At 32.6% G+C, this 14,379-nt stretch overlaps 1 protein-coding gene across 5 annotated transcripts in view; it reads right to left on the reverse strand.

Moving 5' to 3' along the window:
* Positions 1-14,379, reverse strand: part of LOC141697183 (TMV resistance protein N-like) — a 261,701-nt gene that overhangs the window by 19,818 nt on the left and 227,504 nt on the right. For 3 of the 5 annotated variants that reach the window (XM_074501456.1, XM_074501454.1, XM_074501455.1), the window contains exon 3: positions 13,553-13,575. Coding sequence is in view for 2 of the 5 variants with exons in the window: in XM_074501453.1 (XP_074357554.1) it covers positions 13,553-13,637; positions 13,911-13,914 (89 nt within the window). In the remaining 3 variants the exon portion in view is untranslated. Of the gene's footprint in view, positions 1-13,552; positions 13,638-13,910; positions 14,133-14,379 lie in introns of those variants that run through there. The other 2 variants (XM_074501453.1, XM_074501452.1) reach the window with 1 other exon arrangement.

Here is a 14,379-nt window from a genome sequence, read left to right on the forward strand (position 1 = left end):
TTAGTAGTTTACCTAATAGTTTGTAGTTTTTATAAAATTAAAAATAAATATAAGTTATTTTAATTAATTTAACGTAACTTAATAAATTTTTTATATAATTTATAAATCATTTAAAAAATATTTTTATTTTATGAAGTAAATAGACGATTGGATGAACACTAACTAAAATGAAAATAAAATTTACAAAGATTAGAAGTCAATTTGTGTTAAAAACAAAGTTTATAGACAATAGAATTCAACTTATGTCAGGTTTGGTACTTTGAAACTTTTAGCACCAAATTATGCATGTTTTCGCTTATTAATAAAGAGTATAGAAGGGCAGGATATTTGTTCAAATTGAATACCTATTTATTTTTTTTTGACGAACAATAAGGATTTTATTAAAACGAAGAATCCCTTCTCAAAACATTTTTGACCTCAATAGGAACAGACATCCTATCGAATACTCGATTTGGGAAAGAAAAAGACAGACGCGCTAACTCGTGCGCTGCCATATTAGCAGATCGTTTAATGAAAAACAGCGACACTGTGTTAAAAGAAGCCAGCATGTTACGACAGCTTTGGATAACATCCCCAAAAGGAGATCTCATAGGAACCTTGCTTCTAACTGCCTGAACAACTGTAAGGCAATCTGATTCGACAACAATCTTACCCCAACCTCTGTCCTGTATCCAACTGAGTGCTTCCTTGATTGCTATAGCTTCCGCCATATAAGGAGAGTCGAGACCTGTACTGCACTTCGTTCTTGCTTGAACGAGCTCACCTCTGTCATTCCTCACTACGAAGCCAACCCCATAAGCATTATGTTCAGGGAAGATTGCTGCATCCACCGAAATCTTCATATGGTCCATCTGTGGCGCTACCCAGAGCTCTGAGCCATCCCCCTCAACTGAGTGAGAAAAATGAGGCTGAACTACCTTCTTCTGGGCCAAAATCCATTGTAGAAGACCCTGCTTGGCGTTTTCTAATACAACATTCACCCGAGTGTATTTTCTGTTCCAAATGAGATCGTTCCTCGCTTTCCAAAGAGACCAACATACAGAAACAACTTCTGCTCTTTTCTCATTGTTGCAGTCCTCGAAAACCTTTTCCCACCACTGGAAAAACCTGGTGCATCCGTCATACTACATCTGAGGTAAAACTCGACTCCAACACTGACGTGAAAATTCGCAATGACACAGAATATAGTCCAATGTTTCATCCCCCAATCTACAGACCTGGCACAATAAGTTTACATCTACATTCTTCTGTCGTAGCATCATCATCGTGGGTAAACAATTTGAGAGAGATCTCCACATAAAATTTAGCATTTTTGGTGGGGCTTTAATCCTCCAAGTCTTCCTCCAAGTAGAAGTCAGGTTTACAGAGTTCCACATGTCTTTTTGCTCCTGGAGGAGCCTGTAAGCACTGCGGACAGTATAATGCCCTGAGACCTCTTTTCCCCAGTAAACAACATCTTCGTTATTTGATGCGACTAACTGAATCTGCTTAATACATTGTTGGTCTCTAACATTAAACATATCTCTTAATATCTCCTCATCCCATCCTCTGGAGTCCATTGCCATTAGCGCGCTAACTTTGCAATTCTCCAGGCCCTGCACATTTGACGTGATGAAGGGGTTTCCATCATCTAACAACCACGGCTGCCCCACTATGTTCACTGAATTTCCAGAGCCTATTTTCCATCTCATTCCAGCAGAGATCACATGTTTAGCTTCCCATATACTACGCCAAATAAAGCTCGGATTATTTCCAATTCTTGCTTCCAGAAAGTTACACTCTGTGAAGTACCGTGCCTTATAAATTCTGCTCACCAGACTATTGGGATTAGTAATAAACCGCCATCCCTGCTTACCAAGCATAGCAATGTTGAAGTCTCTAAAATCTCTAAATCCCATCCCTCCACACGCTTTGTGACGGCTTAAACGTTGATAGCTCATCCAGTGAATACTCATGCTATCATTATTCTTCGAGTTCCACCAAAACCTTGAGATGCTTCTTTCAAAATCCTTTGTAATATCTGACGGGAGTAAAAAAATGCTCATTGCATAGGTTGGCAAGGCTTGGATTACTGATTTTACTAGGACTTCTTTGACTCCCTTAGAAATAATTTTCCCATCCCAGGTTGAAGCTTTTCTTCTCACTTGATCTTTCAAGAAACCCAGAGTTGCCGATTTGCTACGTTTCATCATGTTTGGCAAACCCAAATAAGAGCAGTTCTCATCTGCTTCCCCCATTTGAATGATGTCACATATCTGATTTTTCTTTTCCAGCCCCGTATTTGTGCTAAAGAAGACCGAGGATTTTGATTTATTAACTTTCTGGCCTGAAGCCAACTCAAACTTTCTGAGAATCTCCATCATAGTATGGGCCTTAGACTCACCAGCCTTGCAATATAAATACGAGTCGTCTGCAAATAACATGTGAGTAATACTTGGAGCCTGCTTACAAACTTTCACACCCTGAATTAACTTCCGCCTTTCATACTGGTGGAGCATTGCTGATAGCCCTTCTGCACATAGAATAAACAAGTATGGAGATAGGGGATCACCTTGACGTAGCCCACGACTTGGCGAAATAGGTCCAATTTCTCTACGAGAATGAACTATGCTGTAAGAGACTGTTTTGACACACTGCATAATGAAGTGAACCCACCAACTGTCGAAACCCATCTTAGAAAGAACGGCATTGAGGTAGCTCCATTCAATTCGATCGTAAGCCTTACTCATGTCCAGCTTCAACGCCATATAAGAATCTCTCCCCCGACGTTTCCTCTTTAGCATGTGCATCACTTCATAAGCAATCATCACGTTATCAGATATTAGGCGACCCGACAGGAAAGCACTCTGATTCTCTGAAATTACCTTGTCCAGCACCCCTTTAAGACGGTTTCCAATCACCTTCGTCACTATTTTCACTAAAACATTACATAGTGAAATAGGCCTTAGGTCACCAACCACTACCGGACATTTTTTCTTTGGGATTAGGACAATATTAGTATTATTCAGCTCCTCCATAAGCCTGCCACTGCTAAAAAAATTCTGAACTAGTTTTACCACGTCATCCCCAATGATATGCCAATATTTCTGATAAAAACCAGGAGTCATTCCATCAAGGCCTGGTGCCTTGTCTGGGTTCATTTGGAAGAGCGCACACTTGACCTCCTCTACTGTTATCGCATGTAAAAGAGAATAGTTCTTAGTACTCGTAATTGTGCTGGGGATGAAGTTCACCACCTCCTGCCAATCAACCTCTGTGGCTGTGAACAATGTAGAGAAATGGTTTGATATTAGCTCTGCAAGACCACTCTCCCATTCCATCCATTGACCATCCTCATTCTTCAATTTGTCGATTTGATTATTTCTCCTCCTGTTCGACGCAAAAGAGTGGAAATACTTGCTGTTTTGATCTCCTGCCTGCAACCACATTTGTTTCGATCTCTGGCGCCAAAAAATCTCCCTTTGGCTAAAGATTTTTGTTAACTCTGTTTTGGCTGCTTTGAACTTTTCCTTAGAGTTATCATCCCGGCCCCCTCTATACTGCTTCAAAATAGCCTTGCACTCCCTGATTCTTCCACTAAAGTTCCCTGTAATTTCCTTCCCCCAAAGAGATAAGCTTTGACTACAGGATTTAATTTTTTGCAAAATATCTGTTCATCAATACTTTGCCAACCTTCCCGGACAATAACTTCACATAGAGGCTCTGTCATCCATGCGTTCTCAAATTTGAAGCGATACTGAGTATGTGCAATTGGGGTCACCTGTGGAATAAGCAATATGGGACTGTGATCGCTAGTAGTGCCTTCAAGATTGTAAAGTTTAGCCATGGGGAACAGATTCAACCAATCTGAATTTGTCAAGGCTCTGTCCAAACGAATCTCCATCCAATTATCTGTGTCCATCCCTCTCTCCCAAGTATATTGGTGACCAACTAGATTCATATCAATGAGCCCTGCATCCTGAATTGCTTCATTAAAACCCTCTATCAGCCAGCTTGGGTACTGAGATCCACCCACTTTGTCACTAACATCAACCACATTGTTTACATCCCCGATAACACACCAAGGAAGGTTTGAGTCTCTTGCTAGGTTTCGCAATAAATCCCAGGTTCGTCTTCTCAGGGACCTATTAGGCTCGCCATAAAGCCCTGTTAGTCGCCAAGAGACCCCATTATTCATGTTAACTTTTGCGTCGATATGATTTTGAGAGAAACTTTGGATCTCTACCTGCTCATTATCTTTCCAAAGAAGCGCTAAACCTCCACCTCTTCCTACGGGCTCTATCACAAACAGGCCTTGGTACCCTAATCTCCACTGCACCCACTCCATCTTCGACTTTCTAGCTAATGTCTCACATAAGAAAATAAATATGGGCTTTTCAGAACGGACTACATCCGAAAGGAACTGAAAATTCCAAGGGAGGCCCACCCCTCGGCAGTTCCAACTTAAAGTTTTCATAATGATGGGCGGGTCTGCATAACAGAGCCCGCCAAAATCAAGTTTTTTGGATCCGAGTAGATTGATAGATCCTCATCTGTTAAGTCCGTATCCTTTTCCATATGTTCTTCAGACAACCCAATGTCATTGGGCTCTTCTAATCTCCGCCTTTTCGGAACCGTAATTTGAAGCCCACTTTCCTCATTTAACTGAAGTTTTTTATCCGGATGAATCTCATTTGATAACCCTATCATTGTCTGAGAGTTGTTAGCTCCGTAAAAATCTTCCCCTCCATTTTGCGCTCCAACTACTAGTGAATTTGAATTTAAAAATTTATCTGACCTGTTGCCTACAATCGCGGGATGTTTATCTTCATCTGCTGATTTTGTGGAGCTAATTTCTCCACCTTCAACACCAGTCTCTCTTGCCGGAACTGTCACCGGATTTTTGCCCCCTTGTCTCAGCCATTTGGCTCCCATCGTATGAGTGCGTCTTCTAGGCTCAGCCTTCATCCACACCCCATAAGGTTTTTCAATTTCTTCCAAAGGAGCATCAAAGATTTTCTCACAAAACTTCTCCCCATGTCCTATCATGCCACAAATAAAGCAAAAGGTAGGCACACCTTCATATCTAAAATTAACCCAGCACCACACATCATGGGTTTTACGTAGCTTCATTCTCCTTTTTAGTGGCTTGTCCAGATCAATCGTGACACGAGCTCTGAGATATTCTCTCCAAACGCCTACAAAGTTGTTATTATCGGATTCAACGAATTTTCTGATGTAATTTCCCACGTCCATTATTACTCTCTGAGACATAAAGCCTGCATGCATGCCATGAAACTGCACCCACAGATCCAATTTGTTAATCACCATCGTATGTGGGTTGTCTCCTTCTTTCATACGTTCGAAAATTAACGTGAATCTCCCAAAAGTCCAGGGGGCTGCCTTCTATCACCCTAGCAATGTCGACCTCATGATAGAACTGAAATAAGAATCGGTTCCTATCCACCTCTTTGATATAAACTCCTTTCCCCGGCCGCCACAGTGCTGCCATCCGATGTTGCATTGCCTGGAAATCAATACGTGAATCTGTTAAGAACCGGCCCACCAAACACCACCTAGTATCAATCTCCGATAGTTCTTCTGTTGTATCCTCATAGGTGATACCCCCATCTTCCTCATCGTTCAGTTTCACCCTTTCGAAACTTTCCTCCATCTCTCTAAGTGCTTTCTGATTGCTAGCCATGAATATTGGAATGTGATTGTGAAAGACAAATATTTGACGACTTAAACTGTATAGACGAACCAAAACTAGGATTTAGATACATTCACACCATGGCAGAAGCCAAGACTCTATTTGAACATTGTTTGGTTTAACTACCTACGCGTCCAGTGTCTAATGTACTAAAGAATGTTAATTTTTAATTGAATACCTATTTATAGTATAGAAGGGCAGGATATTTGTTCAAATTGAATACCTATTTATATCGAACAAAACATGGGCAAAATGACCCCGTTCATCATGAAACAAGGCACTTCAAGATTTACCCATTTCTTGTGAGGGGGAGAGCCAGTTGTTGTTTGTTGTCAGATTGAATCATTAAGGCATATAAAGACTTCCACTCCATAAGGCCAATCTATTCTATATATAACAGGATAACAGGAGGATAATTAGTGAGATTAAAAAGTCTTATTGAAAAGACTAAACTACCTCTGTTTTTAATTTTAATATAAAAGATGTGTTTTGTGGGAATCGAACTAGTGATATTTCATTCACCTATACAATCTCATACCACTACACCATAATGTCACATGTGCTTTTTATCATACACATAATATGTAAGTCTGGTAAATGAATATTTTATTTAACTTTAAAGATAATTACTTGAATTCCACACAAAAATATAATTATTTTAATATTTGTACAGTTAATTTTAAAGAATTAATAAAAAATTAGACATAGTACATAAATGAATTATTATATTATTCATTAATCTTTTTTTTAGATTGAAAATATCTCATATATTTTTCACATATTTTATTATTATAAAAAGTAATTAAAATGTACATATATAATTTTTAATGAAAATATTGAAAATAGAATCACTTATATATACATAATTTATGATGGTAATACATATTTAGATGAACTCGAATTATAATGAGTCAAAACATTTTATTTTATTCCAATTTCAAATTAGAACTTGGCCCATTCTTCAAAAATACTCGAAATTTGACTACATTACCTGAACGAAAAACATCGTCACATTCTACGTTTAGTAAATTTAAATTACAAGTCCGGCGAGAATATCTTACCAATAATGTGAATTTTTTTAATATCTTATGTTAATATAAATTAATGTGTTTGAGGTGTTTATAAGATCAAGTCAATTGATTATTTATATCAAAATTACTAACTTCAATGTAGCGCATTATTATTTTTGGTACTTGTCCGGATTTTAAAAATATTAGAAATTTGATATGAGATCTCACAAGATTTTTTAAAACTACGATGATATATTAAATTAATTTATTTTTTATTTTTCACTTTAAAAAAACTAGCTTTTTAAAAGAATTTTTCTAGATAAATAATATTTATTGATCAAGATAATATTTACAAATATTTTGAATTATTTTTATATTTTGAATTATTCAAATACAAGTTATATCTATACTATATTGTAACAATTGATTCAATGTATTTTCTACTATTTAAAGAAAATATATATATATATATATATATATTGTTCAATAATATGAATGAATTAACGAGTTCAACTGATATTTATAAAAATTTATCAAATTGAAAAATATTTAATTTTAGGAGAATAGTATACAATGTTATCAAATTATTATATGAAGAAATATTAGAATAATAATGAAAGGAACTTAAAAACGGTTTAAATAACGATATAATTATTTTTTTTCATTAGAATCCTTGAAAAAAAATTATGAATATCAATCATAAGTCTTTATAATATATAATTTATTTTTATGTTACAACCCTGATTGATACTCAGTTGCGTAAAAACTAGATATAGATTATTTGTCAGTGATAATTTGAATACCATATATAAATTATTACAATTTATTTATTACATAATTTTAATTTTTGAATAATTATAGATGCATGTTATTTAAGTAATCATTTGTCTCACTAAATGATAATAGTGATTAAAAATGTACATAAATTAAATATTTAGCATATAAATAATTGAAAACATCGTAATTTACTCAGAAATGTAACATACGAAAATTTACATGCTGACACACACATATAACTTAATTTTACTTTGCTAACCGTAGTATAAATAAAAAACTAACATTTTTTCGTGCATACATACGTTGAATTTCAAAAACTAACATTTTTCATTAAAATCAACTTTTATATTAACAATAGTGTAAATTTTACATTATTGTATATTATGATTGCAAGTCATCCTGACTTCAATTATGCATTTTTTATCTTTTTAAATTGAATAAGTTAATTGTAAGTTAGTAGTGAACTCGGTAATAATATAGACCAGTACATATAGTTTATTTAAATAAAATTTAAAATTTTTGATTAATTCTGTATTCAACATAAATGTTATTTTTTAACATTTTATTTGTAAATATACTAACGGCGTTCTACAGATTAAGTATAATCGTTTCGTTTTAAACACATACCGACTATCCTATTTATTATAGTTTAGTAGGATAAGTAGACTATGTCTAGTTGTTTAACAATTTAGTAGTTTAGCGGATATATAACACTGTGTATTTATTTTTTAAAAATAGGATAAATTGTGGTCGTAGTTTAGTAGCAGAAGTAGACTATGTCTAGTATTTTAACAATTTAGTAGTTTAGTGAATATATAACACTATTTATTTATTTTTTTAATATCATAATTAGGAGATAACTGTTGAATGATGCACGGGTTCCCGTTAATAATAACTCTTGGAGTTGCTTTAAAAGTATTGGCAAGTTATATGCAGAAGATAATCAATTTATAAGCGGTCCCGTTGAGTTCTATACGGTTACTATTTACTATTTGCACGTATTTCGAGATATAAAGTATCGTTTTATAATATATTTTTTTAATTTTTTTTTGAATAAAAGTTTAAACAAAAAACTTTTATTCAGAAAAAAGAATTAAAAAAATTATGAAATCATGCTTTAAAGAAATATTTGAAAACGTGTCAAAATGTAATGTATAGATTTTAATGAGACTAATAAAGCACAAAATATATAAGGTCTTGTTCAGGTTTTCAGCAGTCTGAATCCCAAGTATATAGATTACTTCAAGACTTTGGCAGATAACAATTTTTATGGTAAGTTTCCTGATCATTGTATGAGACCCGCATGTATATATAGTAGTTGGTAACCCGTGTGAAGCACGGGCCCGAAATGAAAAATAATAGTATTACATTATAATTTGTATAAAACTGAAACTCATAATTCGTGCAAAATATAGATCTAAATATAATATATAAAATTCTTTTAAAATATTTAATTAAAAAAATCGAAGTTAAGTGTAAATCTAAAATTTCACCTTATAGTTCTAGTTATGCATGTACCAAATTATTTACTTATATATATATCTGACATGTTAACTTACTAATATGATGATTTTAAAGTAAACCGATGCTTGGATGTCCAGCAACAAATAAAAATTTAAGGAAAATAAGATTTAAAGAGAGTAAAATTTAATTTTTGTCGGTTGAGGTTTTATTACATAAAATTTTAAAAATAGTTGTATAATTTTTTAGTGAGTACCAAGATTTGGGACCCAAACATGGTTTCGCTTATTAGTATAGATAGTTATTCATATTTGTAGAGAATTATTCATAATTTGTACGAAACATGAATTAAAATTAATATATTAATAACAAATATTAAATTGGTACTTGCAAAAAATAGTTATGTACTTAAAAAGAATCGAATCATTTATGAAATTTTCCATTATAATTCTACTTTTGCATTGTTTTACTTGATATAAAAAAAGCTAACATATTAATTTTATTTTTTTGAAACGAATTGTATTTCTATCTTATGAATTCTTTAAACAATTTAATATTAATTAATATAATTTGATAATTACCTTATAATTAGCCTTTTCAATATAGTTTATTTAATATTACTTAATTATCGATAAAAATTAATTTATAAATTAAAAGTAAATAGATGTTATTATACTTAATTTAATAATACTAAATATAATCTAAATACAGGCCATAAATTTGTTACTGTTAAAATATATTTTTTTTAATTTAAAGTATATAAACGTTGTGATAGACAGTAACAAATACGATCGCTAAATCAATAATTTTCAGTTTATAAGTTAATAAATGTTACTAAAGTCATTTGCTATTACTTAATTATTTTTAAAATAATCCTGCAGAAAATAAAGTTTACAGAGAATAAAAGTCAATTCATGTTAATATTTTATTTTGTAGTTAGTAGTTTTTCAAAATAAAAGTAAATATATGTTATTTTACTTAATTTAACGTAACTTAATAAATTTTTTATATAATTTATTAATAAATAAAGTTTATAGATAATACAAGTCAATTTGTGTTAGTAGTTTATATTTATATGTTATTTTACTTAATTTAACGTAACTTAATTTTTTTTAATATAATTTATTAATAAATAAAGTTTATAGATAATATAAGTCAATTCGTGTTAGTAGTTTATAATTTTTCTAAAATTAAATATAAATATAAGTTATTTTACAAAGAATAGAAGTCGAGTTGTGTTAAAAACAAAGTTGATAGAGAATAGAAGTCAACTTATGTCAGATAAGTACCAAATTTGTTACTTTTGGTACTTTGGTACTTTTAGCACCAAATTATACATTATTTCGCTTCTATACTATACTATTATAAGCAGAACACCCTTTATTTGGTAGTTGCTCGGTACAGTTGTTTGGTAGTTGCTCGGTACAGTTGTTTGGTACGACAAATAACAACCGTCATATCTAAAGTCAGAAAAATGAGAACCATTGGATACAATAATAAAATATTATGATATTAATATTTAAGCTATTGTTGTGTGAAAGAATAAATCAAGGGTGAGCAACAAGCCCACTAAAATAACATGTACAATAAATAATAATATATGAGCATTCTCATAGTACTCATGAAAGTCTTGGTCAAGCAGAATTGAACCAACTTTGATATCTTACTCGCAAAATATTTAATATATATATGTATATACTTTTCAAAATATTTGAAATCCTCTATCATGCATAATATATATAGAGTTACAGTTTATAATTGTATAAAAATTTATAAGATAAATATAATATTTAAATATATAACAAATTTAATGGTATGTTCAAGTTATCTCGGAACTGAGCCATTTATATTAAAAGATTTAAAGTACATAATATATTCGGAACTAAGCCATTTATATTAAAAGATTTAAAGTACATAATATATTTTGATGTGATTAGATTGTTATGCTTTAGTTTAATTCATATAAAATACTTTCGAATAAATAAATAAACTGTTGTCAATATTAAATTTTCTTTTTTAAAATGAAGAAAGAAAGAAAGTAATAACATTTAAAAACCTCCACCTTATCTTATTTTAAAAACTGAATGTACATTTTCATTTTATTTATAAAATAAAATAAAATAAATAACTATTAAAATTATATACCAGTAAGAAGTAAACATAAAAAAATATACATGAGCGCAACATCTAAATATTAATTCGTAAAATTTTTGCTAATGGTAGGATTATATATGGTTTATATTTTTCAATTTGATTTTTTAATACAACTTTTCTGTGAATATTGATTTGTATTTCATATGTAAATCGTTCTTAAAATATTTTTTTTGTTAATATGATTCCATTGAAAATTTAATTAATTCTTCTATAAGCTTGAAAACGAATAATCAATTTTTATTTTAATTTTAATTCAGTTTTCAACTTCTTTTAGTTGCTCGGTACAGTTGTTTAGTACGACAAATAACAACGGTCAGATCTAAAGTCAGAAAAATGAGAACCATTGGATAAAATAATAAAATATTATTATATTAATGAGTGCAAGATTAGTAAAAGTTACTAGCTTTTTTACGAGTAATTCCTGTCATTTGGCACAAATTGCAGATTAACCAAGATTGTATACGGTATCTTATTAACACTAATTAAGCTTTTACAGTTCTACATTGAATGTTGTTTTTGGCCTCTTAAAGAAACATATTGTTTTTTAACAGTTATATATGTCCTCTACTGGTGAATGGTGATGCATTTTAGCTCTATTCAAGTTCTCTACGTCACTGAAATTCGCTTTATTCTGGGATGCTGTACTTGGTCACACATATGATGTTGACTAATAAGTTTTAAGGAGACAATTACATACTGGACCGAATTTATTATATCCTTCTTATTCCGTTCAATCAGTTTAGTCTCTCGTTTATTTAATTTATAGAGATGCAAGTGTTATGTCTAGGAAGCATTTTTATAGGATGGATGAGTTTGTGAGTATATATATAGTTACCTTCTGGTTTATTTACCATCTGTTATACAACTGGAAGATAATGACAAACAAGATAAACATCATTTTAACAAGAATCAAGCAACACTATTAATCAAAATCAAAGAACTAATTAAATGCTTACAAACTTCATACCGGACAAAATGCATCTACATAAAAATTCAATTTCCTAAACCACCTCACTCATCCTCATCACTAAAACCACTGATTTCTTTCTGTCCTTATTCCCTCTGTTAATCTCCTCAATGCCTGCTGCCTCTCTCGTTTCTTAATCACGTATGAGGAAGGGGACTTTGTTGTACGAGTGATTCCTTTAACAGTCAACAGTCATAAAGCGACAGTGAGTCAGATGATATCTTGACTCTGTTTGAGGATTGTGACTTTAGCAACTTTCCTGAAGGTGAAGAAGATAGTGAACAGAGGAGATCAGAGTCTGCGAGTGAGTAGTCGAGGTTTGAGATGCAGATTGTGGATTTTGACAGGCAATGGAGAATGTATTATGCTGGATACTCACCCATACAAATTTTCTAACGTTTAGAAGGGATAACAGGTTCATTTTACGTCCCAAATTACTGTGAGTGTGGGATAGCTTCTCTTTTGTTCTACGTTGACTGCGGTGCCCCCAGGAGATAACCAATTCTCGCTCCTTTCCAAATCATTGTCTGGGTGATTGCTTCTTCTTTCATTTTTCTACATTGTCAACCACGCTGTCATCCTCACTGTCATCCTCGCTGTCATTGTTCATCGATGATATCAGCTTGAGACCTGCAATGCAATTTCTTAAATGTGAACATACATCATATATAGTTAAGCAAATTATCTTTAAATGGTTATTTTTATTGAGCAATTATGCAAAGAGTGTGCTTTAATGCTGTCTGCAGACAAAAAGGACTTACTATTGCAGATGCATCTTCCGATTATACAATCATCAGAAATGTAGTTAGTCATTACAATAGTCTTACAGATGATCTAACAATTTACCAAAATTATCTAAAGTACAAGTTTTAAGCTACTAACCACAAGCATTATTACACTTTCTTCTCACCAAAGAGCTTTTTGATAGTTGCAGCATTCTGAGCTACTTGCATTGAGACTTCCTACCGAGGGATAAGTATGTTACCATCACTATTGAATCATTAAGGCATATAAAGACTTTCACTCCATATAAAACCAATTTTATACAAGTATTTAGACAGTTTCAAGCAAAAGATCATCGCCAAGAAACCATGAGATGCCATTGGCAGCAAATCGTATTACTTGATTGACTAATCAAGGTTTAAGATGTAAATTGTGGATTTAGATAGGGCTGACTTGCCAGTTGCCACTTTAGGTGGACAAGTAGTGAGAGTAACTACATAACAGCTTCAAACATATAGAAAGAACAGCTGGCATATATGATGCATCAATCCAAACAAATACAAATAAAGTGGGGAAAAAGCCTCAAAACATCTGTTAATTCTACAATGACAAAAATTGTAATGTGATGTTCAGAATTTAAGTAGCCATGTCCAGCTTTCATTTTAACAAATCTCATAAAAACCGAAGCTCGCAAAATCGATCAACGTCAACTAAAAAACAAGAACTAATAACAAAAGAAATAAAAATAGAAAAAACCAAAATGCTTACAACTTCACTCTTCTGAATCTGTATTGACCGCAAGCTACAACTTCTTCAACTGTGGTGTGTGTGTGTTGGCTCCCAAACTGATGCTCTGTGGAAATGGTACGCAAAGTGAAATTACGGATATATGTGCAAATTCAATATATAAGGGCAGGATATTTATATCGAACAAAACATGGGAAAATTTTTATAACTGTGAACACACACAAACATTATTTTAGCCAACTAAGCAAAGTCCAACCTTCTTCCAGCCCCATGGCAACGTGTAGCCTGTAGTTGATCTATCAACTAAATTTTTCATGTCTCAAAATAACAGTCTACTAACAGATGCAAATAATATGCAAATAATAAGATGCAAATTTACCCATTTCTTGAGGGGGGAGAGCCAGTTGTTGTCAGATTGGAATGTTTCAAGCGTTTAGAAGAGTAGCTCTTCTTTCTTCTCCTACATTCACAGTGGTGCTACTGCTTCCAAGAGACAGCCAGTTCTTGTTACTTCTCAAATTATTGTCCGAGGGATTGCTTCTTTGTTCTCCTACAATCACAGTGGTGCCACTGCTGCCAAGAAATACAAAGGATTGTTCCTTTCATCTTCTACAGCTGCAATACCCGCTTATCATTGTATTCTCTGTTTTTGTACAGTAGATGAATCCCACAGAGTATACCTTTATTTGTTTTTATTCGAATTCTATCATCACTGTCTCTGATTGAAAAGATTGAACTTGGTACTATTACAATTGTTACAATTGAAGATGAGACACCAGAAGTCCAAAAATTACCACTCCATATAAAACCACTTGTGATATTCTTAACTGAAAATTGAACTCCATAAT

This window comes from Apium graveolens, chromosome 11, assembly GCF_009905375.1.
Source record: "Apium graveolens cultivar Ventura chromosome 11, ASM990537v1, whole genome shotgun sequence".
Taxonomy (NCBI): Eukaryota; Viridiplantae; Streptophyta; class Magnoliopsida; order Apiales; family Apiaceae; genus Apium; species Apium graveolens.